General features: G+C 51.1%; 1 protein-coding gene across 6 annotated transcripts in view; it reads left to right on the forward strand.

The window, feature by feature from the left end:
* TAFA3 (TAFA chemokine like family member 3) overlaps positions 1-12,026 on the forward strand; it is a 77,081-nt gene that overhangs the window by 26,897 nt on the left and 38,158 nt on the right. For 5 of the 6 annotated variants that reach the window (XM_030561739.1, XM_030561740.1, XM_030561741.1 and 2 more), the window contains 2 exons: positions 7,234-7,322; positions 8,237-8,352. In XM_030561739.1, coding sequence (XP_030417599.1) covers positions 8,238-8,352 — 115 coding nt within the window. In that variant the 5' untranslated portion in view covers positions 7,234-7,322; position 8,237. Of the gene's footprint in view, positions 1-6,311; positions 6,351-7,233; positions 7,323-8,236; positions 8,353-12,026 lie in introns of those variants that run through there. The other variant, XM_030561738.1, reaches the window with a different exon arrangement.

Here is a 12,026-nt window from a genome sequence, read left to right on the forward strand (position 1 = left end):
CTTAAAGAGTGTGAGGTGCTCAGATAGTAACAGTCAAGGGGGGGAGGATGCAGGTCAGACCCGGAGGGAGAGCCCATGGGGCGGCAGTGAGAGGGGCTGGGAGAGCAGAGACCGTTGATCACCGGCCATGTTAATCTCTGAAGCCACGACAGCTGGCCCTCGGCACGGTTCCCTGGTTCAGCTGGCCATAAAGCGAGCTCGGCCTGCTCAGTTATTCTACCTCAGTGCCCACCATCTGCACCGTGAAAGGCCAGTGTGCGTGCCCTGCTGCCCGTGTTAGGTTGAGGTGAGCTTGGCAATCCTTGTTATTGTGTGTGGGGACATGAGCATTTGGCAGGCCAGGCACTCTGTAGAAACTAACCATCTGAGCCTCACCACCCCCACCTTCATTTTACAACAGGGATACTGAGGCACAGAGCACTTAAGAGACGCAGTGGCAGAGCTAGGAACAGAACTAAGGCATATTGACTCCCAGCAGCACTCCAGTGAAAAGGAGGGAGGCAGGTGTTGACAGTGACAGTGGATTGAGCATTGGCTTCAAGATGCTGCCCCTGCTGCATGGTACCAGCCAACACCTTCCCTCATTGCTGTTCAGGGAGCACTGTGGGGACGTGCGTCCTGGGATGCATGCTCAACTGTAACACAGCTGTGTCCTTGTTTATGAAAAACCCAGCCAGTGCCAGCTGGCCTGGTGGGACAGGCATGTAGCATCAGAGAACCAGCTGCTGCTAGGAATCACATCTGCAGCCCAAGCCTGGGGGAATAAACTAGGGGAGAATGAAGCGGCCAGGCCAGGCACTGAGCTGCCTGAACAAGGACAGCTGCCCACTGCTGTGCCTGCTTGGATCCATCCCTGGTACATTCCCCACGTGGCGCTGGAGGGGCCATCTGCCATTCTGTACCCTCCAGTCTGCCCATGAGTACAGTGCACCCTGCTGTTTGAACCCTGGGAGCATGGCCCTTGCTTGGCAGTGTCAGTGTGTGACACCTGTTTGAGCTCCTACAGTGTCAGTGCATGATCCCCAAGCAGAGGGGGATACATGATGGAAGGGAAGAAATATCCTGGGGCTTGGAATCTGGGGAGGAGGGGAGGAAGAAGGGTTACTCTTTAGATCGACTTCCCAAAGCAATGGGGCGATGGTGCCAGGATAGCATGCTCCCTTCCTGGCACTGCACTCCTGGAGGGGTAGGGGTTCACTGGGGCACTGACACTGCCAGGCAGATCCACCGTGCCATCTAGGGATGGTGCCATGCTGCTGCATGTTCATGGGACATCACGCCAGCACTTGGTACTCCAGTAGGGAAAACTCTCTATAGGCACTAACCAGCTGAGCCTTTCAACCCCCCACCTCATCTTACAGCTGGGGAAACTGAGGCACAGAGTACTTAGGTGACTTGTCGAACTCAGTGGCGATGCCAGGGATAGTGCCCAGGAATCCTGACTCCTAGCCCCTGCTCCAGTCCCTAGACAGCACTGCTCCCCTTTGCAGTCACGGAGGTGTGGTGCCAAGGGCCAGTACAGATGTGTGAGTTAATTAAATGGCAGCAAAGAGGCAACACAGGAAGGTGCTTGACAAGGCACCGCCAGGCAGGGTTCCACATGGGCAGGCAGCCAGAAGCCCAGAGTATGGTCAGGGGCTGGTCTGCCAAGCATGTCCCATAAATTCCTTCCTCTCGAGTCTGTGTCTTTTCCCTGGGTCCTCAGCAGCCAGGAGCGACAGCAGCAGCAGATTTCCTTGTCTGTTCGCTGGCTCTTCATTGTGATTTGCAATCCTGCTTCATACGTCTGTGTGGGATCACAGCCTCTTGTGACCATGCGTCTCTGTGAAGTGGGGAAGGAATAGACATTCCTTAGCAACCAATATTAATTTCAAGCTGATTAGGATGGCGTGCCGTGGGTCAATGGTGTTTGCTCCCTTCTTACGGCCTGCAGACAACACTGTTAACGTGAGGAGGTGGATGCTCTTTCCTGGAGAGAGGCTCAGCTCCTCAGCACTCTCCTGCTCCTGGCAGAGGCCAAAGTGCTGTATTTTCAGTGCAGAGTGCAGGGGCTCCACAAGAACTTCCCCTCTTCGGCTGCGATGCCCCCGCCAACCAGGGGCGCACATGTTTGCAGACAGGAGGGCAGGCGGTGGGGAAATCCCACCAGCTGGCAACCAAACTTACATGCCTCTGCTGGAAATACTGAGACTTTGCTCCTGAAAAATAGCTGGATGTGTGAACTGGCCGTGTGTGCAATTTAACATTGGGGCTGGGGAAGAGAGGATCTATCGGCGGATTCCTCGGATGGTGTCTCCCCTCCCCCATCTCAGTGCTCCCCCGCCCTGTACATTTTCTGCAGGTACCTGACACAGGGTGCAATTCAGTCTATTCCGAAGACCTATGATTTCCCTTCGGCCGTATTGTACTGGGACACAGGGATTAGCCAGCTCTGACTGGGGTTGATGGAGCAAGAGTGACTCTGTCATAAGCAGGGATTATTCCAGCTTCCCTGCACTAGGGTGGTGGAATTTTAACAAAACCCCGCTGTCTCATCAGAGGGTCCTGCCAGAGCAAAAGTGGCTGGAGCACAGAGCAAGCAGCGGAGAGCTGAGTGTAGAAGGGGCAGGGTCCTGTCTGGATAGGGAGAGACTGGGCACAGTTTAGTGATTGTCCGTCATAGAAACTAGAGTGGGAAAGGTCTTTTAGGGCCATTTAATTCATCTCCTGGTAAAAGCATGTTCCTTACAGAGTACTGCTTACAGAGTACTGTATTGCTCGGTCTGGCTTTAAAAGCCTCCAACCTTGTGGCCCTGCATCTGGGTGCCCCTACAGCTGGCCCTGTTCTCCTTATATGCAACTGGCTCCTGCCTAGCTGTGAGGAGAGAGGTAATAGCTGGTCTCGCATTTAGGACGCGGGACTGGAGCTTAGGAGACCCGAGTTTTCTTCCCAGCTCTGTGGGTGACTTTGGGCAAGTCTCTTCCCATTTGTGCCTGTGTTGTCTATTTAGATATAAGCCGCTTGGGGCAGGGGCAGCCTCTCCCTCTGTGCGTACAGCTCCCCGCTGGCTGCTGGTCCTGGGACACGTCAGCCTGTTCTGAGGGGGCCAGTGACTGGCTGGCTGTGACACGTCAGCCTGTTCTGAGGGGGCCGGTGGCTGGCTGGCTGTGACACGTCAGCCTGTTCTGAGGGGGCCGGTGGCTGGCTGGCTGGCTGTGACACGTCAGCCTGTTCTGAGGGGGCCGGTGGCTGGCTGGTTGTGACACGTCAGCCTGTTTTGAGGGGGCCGGTAGCTGGCTGGCTGTGACACGTCAGCCTGTTCTGAGGGGCCGGTGGCTGGCTGGCTGTGACAAGTCAGCCTGTTCTGAAGGGGCCAGTGGCTGGCTGGCTGTGACACATCAGCCTGTTTTGAGGGGGCCGGTAGCTGGCTGGCTGTGACACGTCAGCCTGTTCTGAGGGGGCCGGTGGCTGGCTGGCTGTGACACGTCAGCCTGTTCTGAGGGGGCCGGTGGCTGGCTGGCTGTGACACGTCAGCCTGTTCTGAGGGGGCCGGGGGCTGGTGGCTGGCTGGCAGGCTCTGACATGTCAGCCTGTTCTGAGGGGGCTGGTGGCTGGCTAGCCTGGGACACTTCAGCCTGTTCTGACAGGGCCGGTTCCTGGCTGGCTGTGCGTCAGGTCAGCCAGAGCTGCTCATGAGCGTCTACATCAGCACAGAGAGTATTTACTGATTCCAGCTTGTCTGTAATAAATCCTGGCTCGGCACTGAAGTTTTACAGGGGACGTGATTATTTACCTTGGACCCTGTCAGGTCCCAGCAGGCAGTAAACAGGGCCATGATGTTGTCATTTTACCTTTCAGATGCAGAATGGACTTTCTGCTATCGAGGCTGTTACCTTGATTGTTGCTTTCTCCTCACTCTGGCGCCAGAGTCCCTGAGCCATCCCTACCCCAGGACCATACATATTAAGAGGGATCTATTTAAAGCTGCAGGAAGTAAAATGTTAATTTATTTGTTTAATTTCACTCAAGGAACGGAGATGACATGAATGCTCTGCACCGCTCTGTGGGCACAGCCTGTGGCCTGCTGAAGGTGCACCAGCTCTGTGAAGTGGGTGCATTGATGTTTGCACACCTTCCCTTCATGTGCTGCACACTGGGCTGGGGTTGTAGCACTGTTGCTGTTGGGCTAGGGACTGGGAGACAGTGCTGCCCCCTAACTAGGGCTCTGGGCTAGGAGCAGGAGACTCGGGTTCTGGTCCCATCTGTTTGCGAGAGCTGCTCTAAGTGACCTGGAGTACGACATTCAGAAGTGCTCAGCCCAGCGCCTTTCAGTGGGCCTGAGTGGTTGTTATTGCCGGCTCTCAGCTAGTCCCGTGAGGTGCTCAGGTACCACAGTGCTGAGGGCTGGATCAGTCCCTGGGAGCATGATGTGATTTTTTTTTCCTGCACAAACATTAAAAAAATTCCCCCCAAATCTTGAAATTGTTTTAAAAATCAGCACCAGGTTACATGGGGGGAGAGACCCTCTGGAGCGGCATGCAGGAGCCGTGTGCTCAGTTCCTGCCACTCACAGGCTCCACGTGTGACTGTGGGCCAGTCCCTTGACCCCTGTGTCTCAGTTCCTTGTCTGTCTTGTCAAGACCAATGGAGCAAGGGCTGCCTCTCCCTAGATTTCTGCACAGAGCCTGGCTCAACAGGGTCCTGACCTCCATTGGCGCATCTACCATAGTAGAAATTATTACAATAGCACCTAGGGACAGGTGTCAGCATCACACCCCACCCCTCTCCTCCCCACCAGCGCTAATCACCACCATTGGAGGCCTCAGCAGAGGTGCCAGGGGCAAGACTGAGCTCCCCTCTTCCCTGTAGAGCTGGTCTCTCTGGGGCAGGGAGTCGGGTGTGCAGATATTGTCTGACTTTGGAGTGGAGCAGGTGCTTCGTCCCTTGCCCAGCTCCAGGACTGATTCCTCTCCTCTGCCTGCTAAGTGTATTATTATGGGCATTGATAGCGGGGGGGTGCTGTGATTCAGTCCCTGTGCTGGCGTACGCATTCACAGGGCTCTGAATTAATGCATTATTTTAAATACTCTTCGTTGTGATGATTCACCTTCCAGCAATGGAACTTGACAGCAGTGTGTAAATTCAGGGTTTCAGCTGCTATTTGAGTCTGCCTGGGAGCAGCCAGACAGAATGGGGTGGGTTGTGCCCAAATCTGAACAGCAACTTGGCTAGCAGTGTCCAGGTGCGGTGTCTGCAGGTACCTCATGTTGCCAGGCCACTGCTGAGGTTCCCAGGAGACCTACCCATAAAAGTTTTGTCTCTGCCAGCACAGTGCGTTTTTCCTGTGTCCCTCGTTTCACTGTGTAATCAGGACAATAAGCAGGTGGTAAGTAAGTGCAATGCTTTACCATTGGGGGAACCAGTGTAAGTCTGTCTATCTGTATCATTTATTATTTGTGGCGGTCTTACAAAGCGAATCCTGCAGCTGTTCCTAAGAAAGGTCGGTCCTGTGGCTGAGATGCTGCACTGGGACTCAGCGGGTCTGAGGTCAGTTCCCAGCTTGTTCACACTCTGCTTATGTAACCGCGGGCAAGTCATGTCATTGCACTGTGCCTCAGTTTCCCCATCTGTAAAACAAGGAGAATGGTGGCTCCTTCTGCAAGCCTTTGTCTGTCTTTTCTACCTGTAATGCAAACTCTTCAAAGCAGCAGCTGTCTACTAATAGGTGTATGTACAGTGCCTCATGCAGCAGGGCCCTGATCCACAGTGCTACCATAATGATAATATCGGGGTGAGCCCCTGTCTGAAGAAGGCCATGTGACGAACTGGGAAAGTTCTTAATGTTTTCTCTGAGTACTGTGTTGGTGCCTCAGTGTCCCCATGGCAGTTCTTAAGTATCTGGCAGAGCAAAGAGCCAGTGCACCTAAATGCCTGGCACTCTGTCTCCTAGCAACTGATGGCCTGGGCCCCTCCTCTGCAAAGGTGCCAGCTGAAGGTGTTGGAGTCAAAGGGATCAGGTGACCTCCTGGCCCGGGAAAGGGGCTGAGGAGAGAGGAGGGGCTGGGAGGGGTTGTTAGTCTGGAGCTGGCTGGGGTCAAGGGTGGAGGGCAGACCTGGGGGTCTGGCTCACTGCCCCCCAGAATGGACCCAGCTGAGGCGTCCGGTTCGCTGTATCTACAAGCTCTGTTTTAGACCCTGTTCCTGTCATCGAATAAACCTCTGTTTTACTGGCTGGCTGAGAGTCACGTCTGATTGCAAAGTGGGGGTGCAGAACCCGGTGGCTTCCCCGGGACCCCGCTGGGGTGGACTCGCTGTGGGAAGCGCACGGAGGGGCAGAGGATGCTGAATGCTCCAAGGAGAGACCCAGGAGGTGAAGCTGTGTGAGCTTCTTGCCCTGAACAAGTCTGCTCCAAGAGAGAGGAGGCTCCCCAAAGTCCTGCCTGGCTTGGTGGGGAGCAGTTCCAGAGCATCGCCCGGTGACTCCGTGACAGGCCGATGCGGTGAAAATGTCACTATTAGTTTGCTCTCTTGCTTTACTTATACTCTGAGTCAGTGTGTCTGCTCGACATGCAAGTGTGAGTGTATATTGGGTCTGGTTCTGATCACACTGACACCAGTGAAGTCAAGAATAGCTCTGCTGAAATCAATGGAGTTTAAAACTGGGACAAATGAGCTCAAAATTAGGACCACTGAATTATTGAAGAGATTTTTAAGGGTCCCCTTGAATTATTTAAAAGATTGTTTTTTCAATTGGGTGGCTGGTTTGGTCTTCGGCTGAAATTTGTTCAGCATATTATGTCATGAGTACAGCTGGTCAGGAAGTTTTTAATGACACTTTTTTTTGTTGGGAAAAATGCCAATTTGTTGAGAGCAAAACTTTTTGCATAAACATATCCGTTTCAATAAAACTTTCATCGGGAAAGGTTTCTCAGGTGAAGGGTGGGATTTCCGGTCAGAACCAGAGAGATGTGCGTGTGTGGTTGTGAGCGAGGACGCGGGCATGTGTGGGTGTGAAGGTGTGAGAGAGAACGTGGGTGTGCATGGGTATGAGAGGCCATGTGTGGGTGTGAATGCTGGGCCCTCCTAGTGGCACAGAGGAGACAAGCTGATTGCGATGCCTGGATAATTGCAGCTGTGGGTTATTCCAAGTCAGCTTGCTCCCAAGGAGCTGTGATTCTTTCTGATTTGCTCTGGTGGAGCTCTCATAAATGGTATCATTATTCAAGTGGCTGTTTCTCTCCCTCTGCTTTCAGATGCCCTGATGTTTGCCCTTCTCTGTAAAGAGCAGATCTATTGGAGACTGGTGGATGCACAAGTAGTGGCTGCGAAACCCCAGTAAGAGGTAAATATCTCTGCCAGTGCTACTGTGTAAGTGTCACGGCCTTTTCTTGCTTGAACAGACAATATTGCTTTCAGAAATCTGAACAGATCTCTGTGAGAAGGGTGAGTTCTGAATGGTGCACGCTGGTGTGTGGGTGGGTGGGCGTGTTCCCTGCGGGGGTGTTCACCTGAAATGACAAAGTGCCTTTTTACTCTGTTTTCTGAACATGAAAATGCACCAGGCCAAACCGTGGTGCCAGTTACTCTGAATTTACACCAGGGCAACTCCATTGCAGTCAGTGGGGGTTAGGCCGGTAGAACGAGAAGCAGAATCTGGCCTTTTAAACACCAGCAAAGAAGGTAGATTCCCTCTTGCTGCCTCCACGCTACTGCTGTCTTTAAAGAGGGAAGAGAGTCCAAGGTAACGCAGAAGCTGGGAAAGCCGGAGAAGGGGATCCCCCCTTGAACAGGAGAATGAGCCCCTTGTCTCACCACGCAGGAGTGAAAAAGAAGCATTTGGTCAGATTCAGGCATCTCTCCCCACTGAGCAATTCCAGGACTCCCGTCTCTGTCCCTAGCAAGGGCAGTTCCCTGAGTGGGAGTGCAGAGGCCGCATTGCTGGTAGAAGGCACCCAAGTGGGTGAGAGTGTTTAGTGAAAGGGGAATAATTATACCTTCCAAGCTCTGTGTGCATTGTGTGTGTGCGCCCTGTGAACAAAGCGTGGGCAGGGCTTAGTCTTCTGCAGCAGTTCCATCTTCAACCCTGTGTGTCCCCACTGTATTCTGGGGCACTGAGTGCCACCCCGCAGAGATACCAGTGTATCAGCATGCTGCTGCCTCTAACCCACCTCTCTCCGCAGACTTGTCCCCTGGCCTGCTGCACATTGCTGGAGTTCTCTCTCTCTACATCTCTCTCTTTCTGTTTGTTTTCGGTAGAATGAGTGAAAGAGACATACAGAGTTTGAGCAAATGGGTATTGGTGCTCACTCTCTGCCTTATCACGCTATGGGGAAGATTGATACTGGCCTCATCACATCACAGAAGCCATTCAGGTAGGGCAAGCTGTATATCCTATTTCATTCATAACACCCCTGCATGCTAACCCAAGTCCACGGCATCCACGTGTCTTGAAGGGGGTGTTCCAATGAGTGGTTTAGAGGTGGAACCAGGGGGTTATTTACAGTCTTACTGGCTTCATTCTTGGCTATGAAGTTGCCATTGCTTTATTAACCAGCTTGCCACCAGAGCATGTCAGCTGCACTGCAGCACCTCGTTAGCAGGGTGAGCACTAAGCCATGCTGCGATAGCTAATCAGGGGCTGAAGGCAGAGTCCTGTCACTGGGGCTCAGGAAGGGACTGGCTAAAGCCATGCTAGAGGGAGTAATGTCCTGCCCAACACAAGGGTTGGGCTCAGTGAATCTGGAGCCTCATGGACTCACTGCAGTAACATTGGATTTCCTCGTAGCCCCCTGCAGAAGCCAATAAAAATGGTCCAGTGGGGATCTGTGTGTTCTCTCCAACAGAAGAGACACCCTAGTTAAGGCTGTGTTGAGGTTTTCACATAAAGCAGTGACTGCAGCTCTTGGTGTGGATAGGGTTGTGTAGCTTGAGGAAACTCATGGCACTTCGCCTTAGGGAATAGGATGATTTTTCTGAGCAATATGCCAGTAAATCTGTTAACTGGGCTATGTGTTGTAGTTATTTTAAAACGGACCCTTTCCGAATTATGTTTGGTGAGTCTAACCATTTTTTGGCTCTGGATTTTTGGATTTGAAAACTGGTTCACTTCTTGACTATAGCAAAATCTAAGACATCTATGTTTCAAGTTTATTAATGTGCTAATTTTTGATGGATGAATGCTGTTAGTCATAACCATTTCTATCTAGGGCATAGTGATTGTCACGAAGTACATTTGTCATCAGATAGACACTCTAGACTTTAAGCTTTCATTAAAAAAATAAAATGTTATCCCTCTGGTCGTGAAGGTAATCTTAAAATATGAACAGAACATGAACTGATGTAGATGCCAAATCACATGGCAGTACACCTAGCTCTGACGTGTTGTGATTTCCTTATACAGCATGTCTGGAGTATACCTATGAACCATCCCCTATCTGTGAACTTCAATATCATCTCTCTGTGTATCTGAATTTTAAGAGTACGTATCGTGTATAACCGATCAGATTTTTTTCAGGGTTTGGGCCAAAGCGACTGCATGGGAGAGTCAGTAAAGTATTGGGGCTCTGTAGCAGGATGGCAAAGGACTAATGCTTGAAGACTGGGACTGGGTTAGGTGCAAATGCTGCCCTTGTGGCTTCCTTGCTCTCTAGTGTTTGCGTTGCTGGGCAGAAATACACTGCTGCAGCCAGAAGTTTACGTTCACACAGATTTTTTTGGTGGGTGTGCATACATGTATGTCTGTATAATTACACACATGCACACACACATCAGAATCCAGAAGACACAGATGTGTCCCGCTACCTACACCATCTCCGAAGCAAGTGGTTCAGAGCGCTGGGCAGAGGGGTCACAGACTGTTACAACTTCACAGGATTCCGGGATGAGTTTGCATCGTTGGCACGATCCCTGATTGCCCCAGCTAGAGCTGAGGGGCTGCTCACTGCAGATCCACAGCCATGGTAGTGCACAGCCTGGACAGCACCTCTTCAGCCTGCTACAGGAGCCTGAACCCTGTTGCTTCCTTGCCTGGTGTCTCTCTTACAGTGTAGGAATTACAAGGAGAGAGCGGGATCAAGGAAATGAATAATAAGCAACTGTCTGGGGAGGGAATGCAGGCAGCCACTACTCCAATCCCAGCTGGGTCTATCCGGGGGACTTGGAGATGCTGGTCTGTAAATGCAGTTTGTTCATTCTGCCCTGCAGTTTATTTTCGATGTCTCCCTTGAAAGCAAGTCCCTTGGGTGGATTGATCAACTGATTTGGCAGAGAGGAAGCCTGACTTCACTCTGAGCAATGAAACTCGTCCTGGAAATTTTAAGATTCAGCTAATGTGTCCCACTTGGTCTCCCTTGTCTTCATGTTTGTTCCCCCTGTTCTTCTCCATTCTGCCATGGACTGCAGGCTTTTTAACTGGCAGCCCATCCGGGTTCCAGAAAATGAGAGAATTCTTTTTCTCCTGCCCATGCTGCTCTGAGCCAGTCAGCCCAGCCTTCCCCTGCCCCCATCTGCTGGCAAAAAACTTTGGACCAGTTTTGAACTGCGTTATATTCCGTGCACATGCACAGCAGCCACAGTGTGGGCCAAGAAAGGAGCAACGGTCACAAACTAAAGAGAGCCAGAAGAGGGGTTTATAAATGAAATCCAGACAGAACCATTAACCCTGGCTAGAGATAACTGCTGCTGGAGACCAGACACTGCAATAGGGTCTGTGTTTGGGAGAGACAGTATTTAAGGATTAAACAGAATATGCTCTTGCATGATCCTACACCTAACCCTTTCCCCATTGCTGACATTTTCCCTGACAATCAAAACAGTTCTAATTCCATAATCCCCATCCTTAAAACCAACACATATCTCCCAATGTGACTATCTCAACCAGCGAGTCAGCACTTACCTGCTTTACTCACTTTGTAACCTGTAACAGGTGCATATGATGATAAACCTCCATAATCATCTCTGGAATTATCTTTGGCAGGAGCTCAGGGCTTCCCAGGATATCTGTGGTCTACTTGAGTGATATCCCAGATGTGATCTTTGATTGCTGGTTATGAAATCTGAAGCTGAAAATGCAGCCCTGGCTGGGGAAATATTCCTATAAGACATACTTTATCTGAAGCTTGCTGGGCAATAAATGCAGGATTTGCAGTGTTTGCAGATGTGTTTATTCAGTTAGATCAGGGGTGGGCAAACTTTTTGGCCCGAGGGCCACAGTGGGGCTGCGCAACTGTATGGAGGGCTGGGTAGGGAAGGTTGTGCCTCCCCAAAGAGCCTTCTGTTTTTTGAAACTTTAGGGGTCACATTCTTCAGCTTTTCTCTGCAACCAGGAGGGCTAGAAACTCACTGTTTTTTTAAATGAAAGCTGAGATTCACAGTGAGCAAACAGGAAACTGAGCATCTCCTAGAAACTTCAGCCAAGATCAGGGCCTCCTTGTGCTGGGTGTTATACAGACAGACTGAGAGACAGTCCTGGGAACACAGAGCTTGCAGGCTAAGTGCCTTGCTCAGGGTGTCATAGTAGATCAGCGGCAGAGCGTGGAATGGAACTCCCAGGCCCTATTCACTAGACCGTGCTACTTCTTAGTAAGGGGAAGACTGGAATAAAACCTCAGTAATGTGTGTACACACACACACTCTCTCTCTCTCTCTCTCTCTCTTAATCATCACTAAATGTAGGATTGTGGATGGATTCCCATGATCTGCTGGGTTGTGGAGGTATCCTGAACCACAGCAGTGGTGGTTTGTGATGTCAAGTGCCCAGGGCTGGAATTAATACCATAGTCCTCACTCTAGCCTCTTGGATTTGCAGATTCTCTCCCCACACCCCTGCTTCAGATTTTCATATTAGCCTGTGCAAATTCAAGAAAACAATGAATTTGAAACATCTGGCTTTGGAAAGAAGATCTAATCACTAACATTCACCTAGCACATGGAGAATGCTAACACGTCAGGATCTAGCACCGCTTCCTTGATTACGAGGTTGGATTTAAATAGCCACATAAATCAAGTGCTAAGATTAAGACATTTCTAAATGGAATAGGGAAGCAGT

This window comes from Gopherus evgoodei, chromosome 4 (assembly GCF_007399415.2).
Source record: "Gopherus evgoodei ecotype Sinaloan lineage chromosome 4, rGopEvg1_v1.p, whole genome shotgun sequence".
Lineage (NCBI taxonomy): Eukaryota > Metazoa > Chordata > Testudines > Testudinidae > Gopherus > Gopherus evgoodei.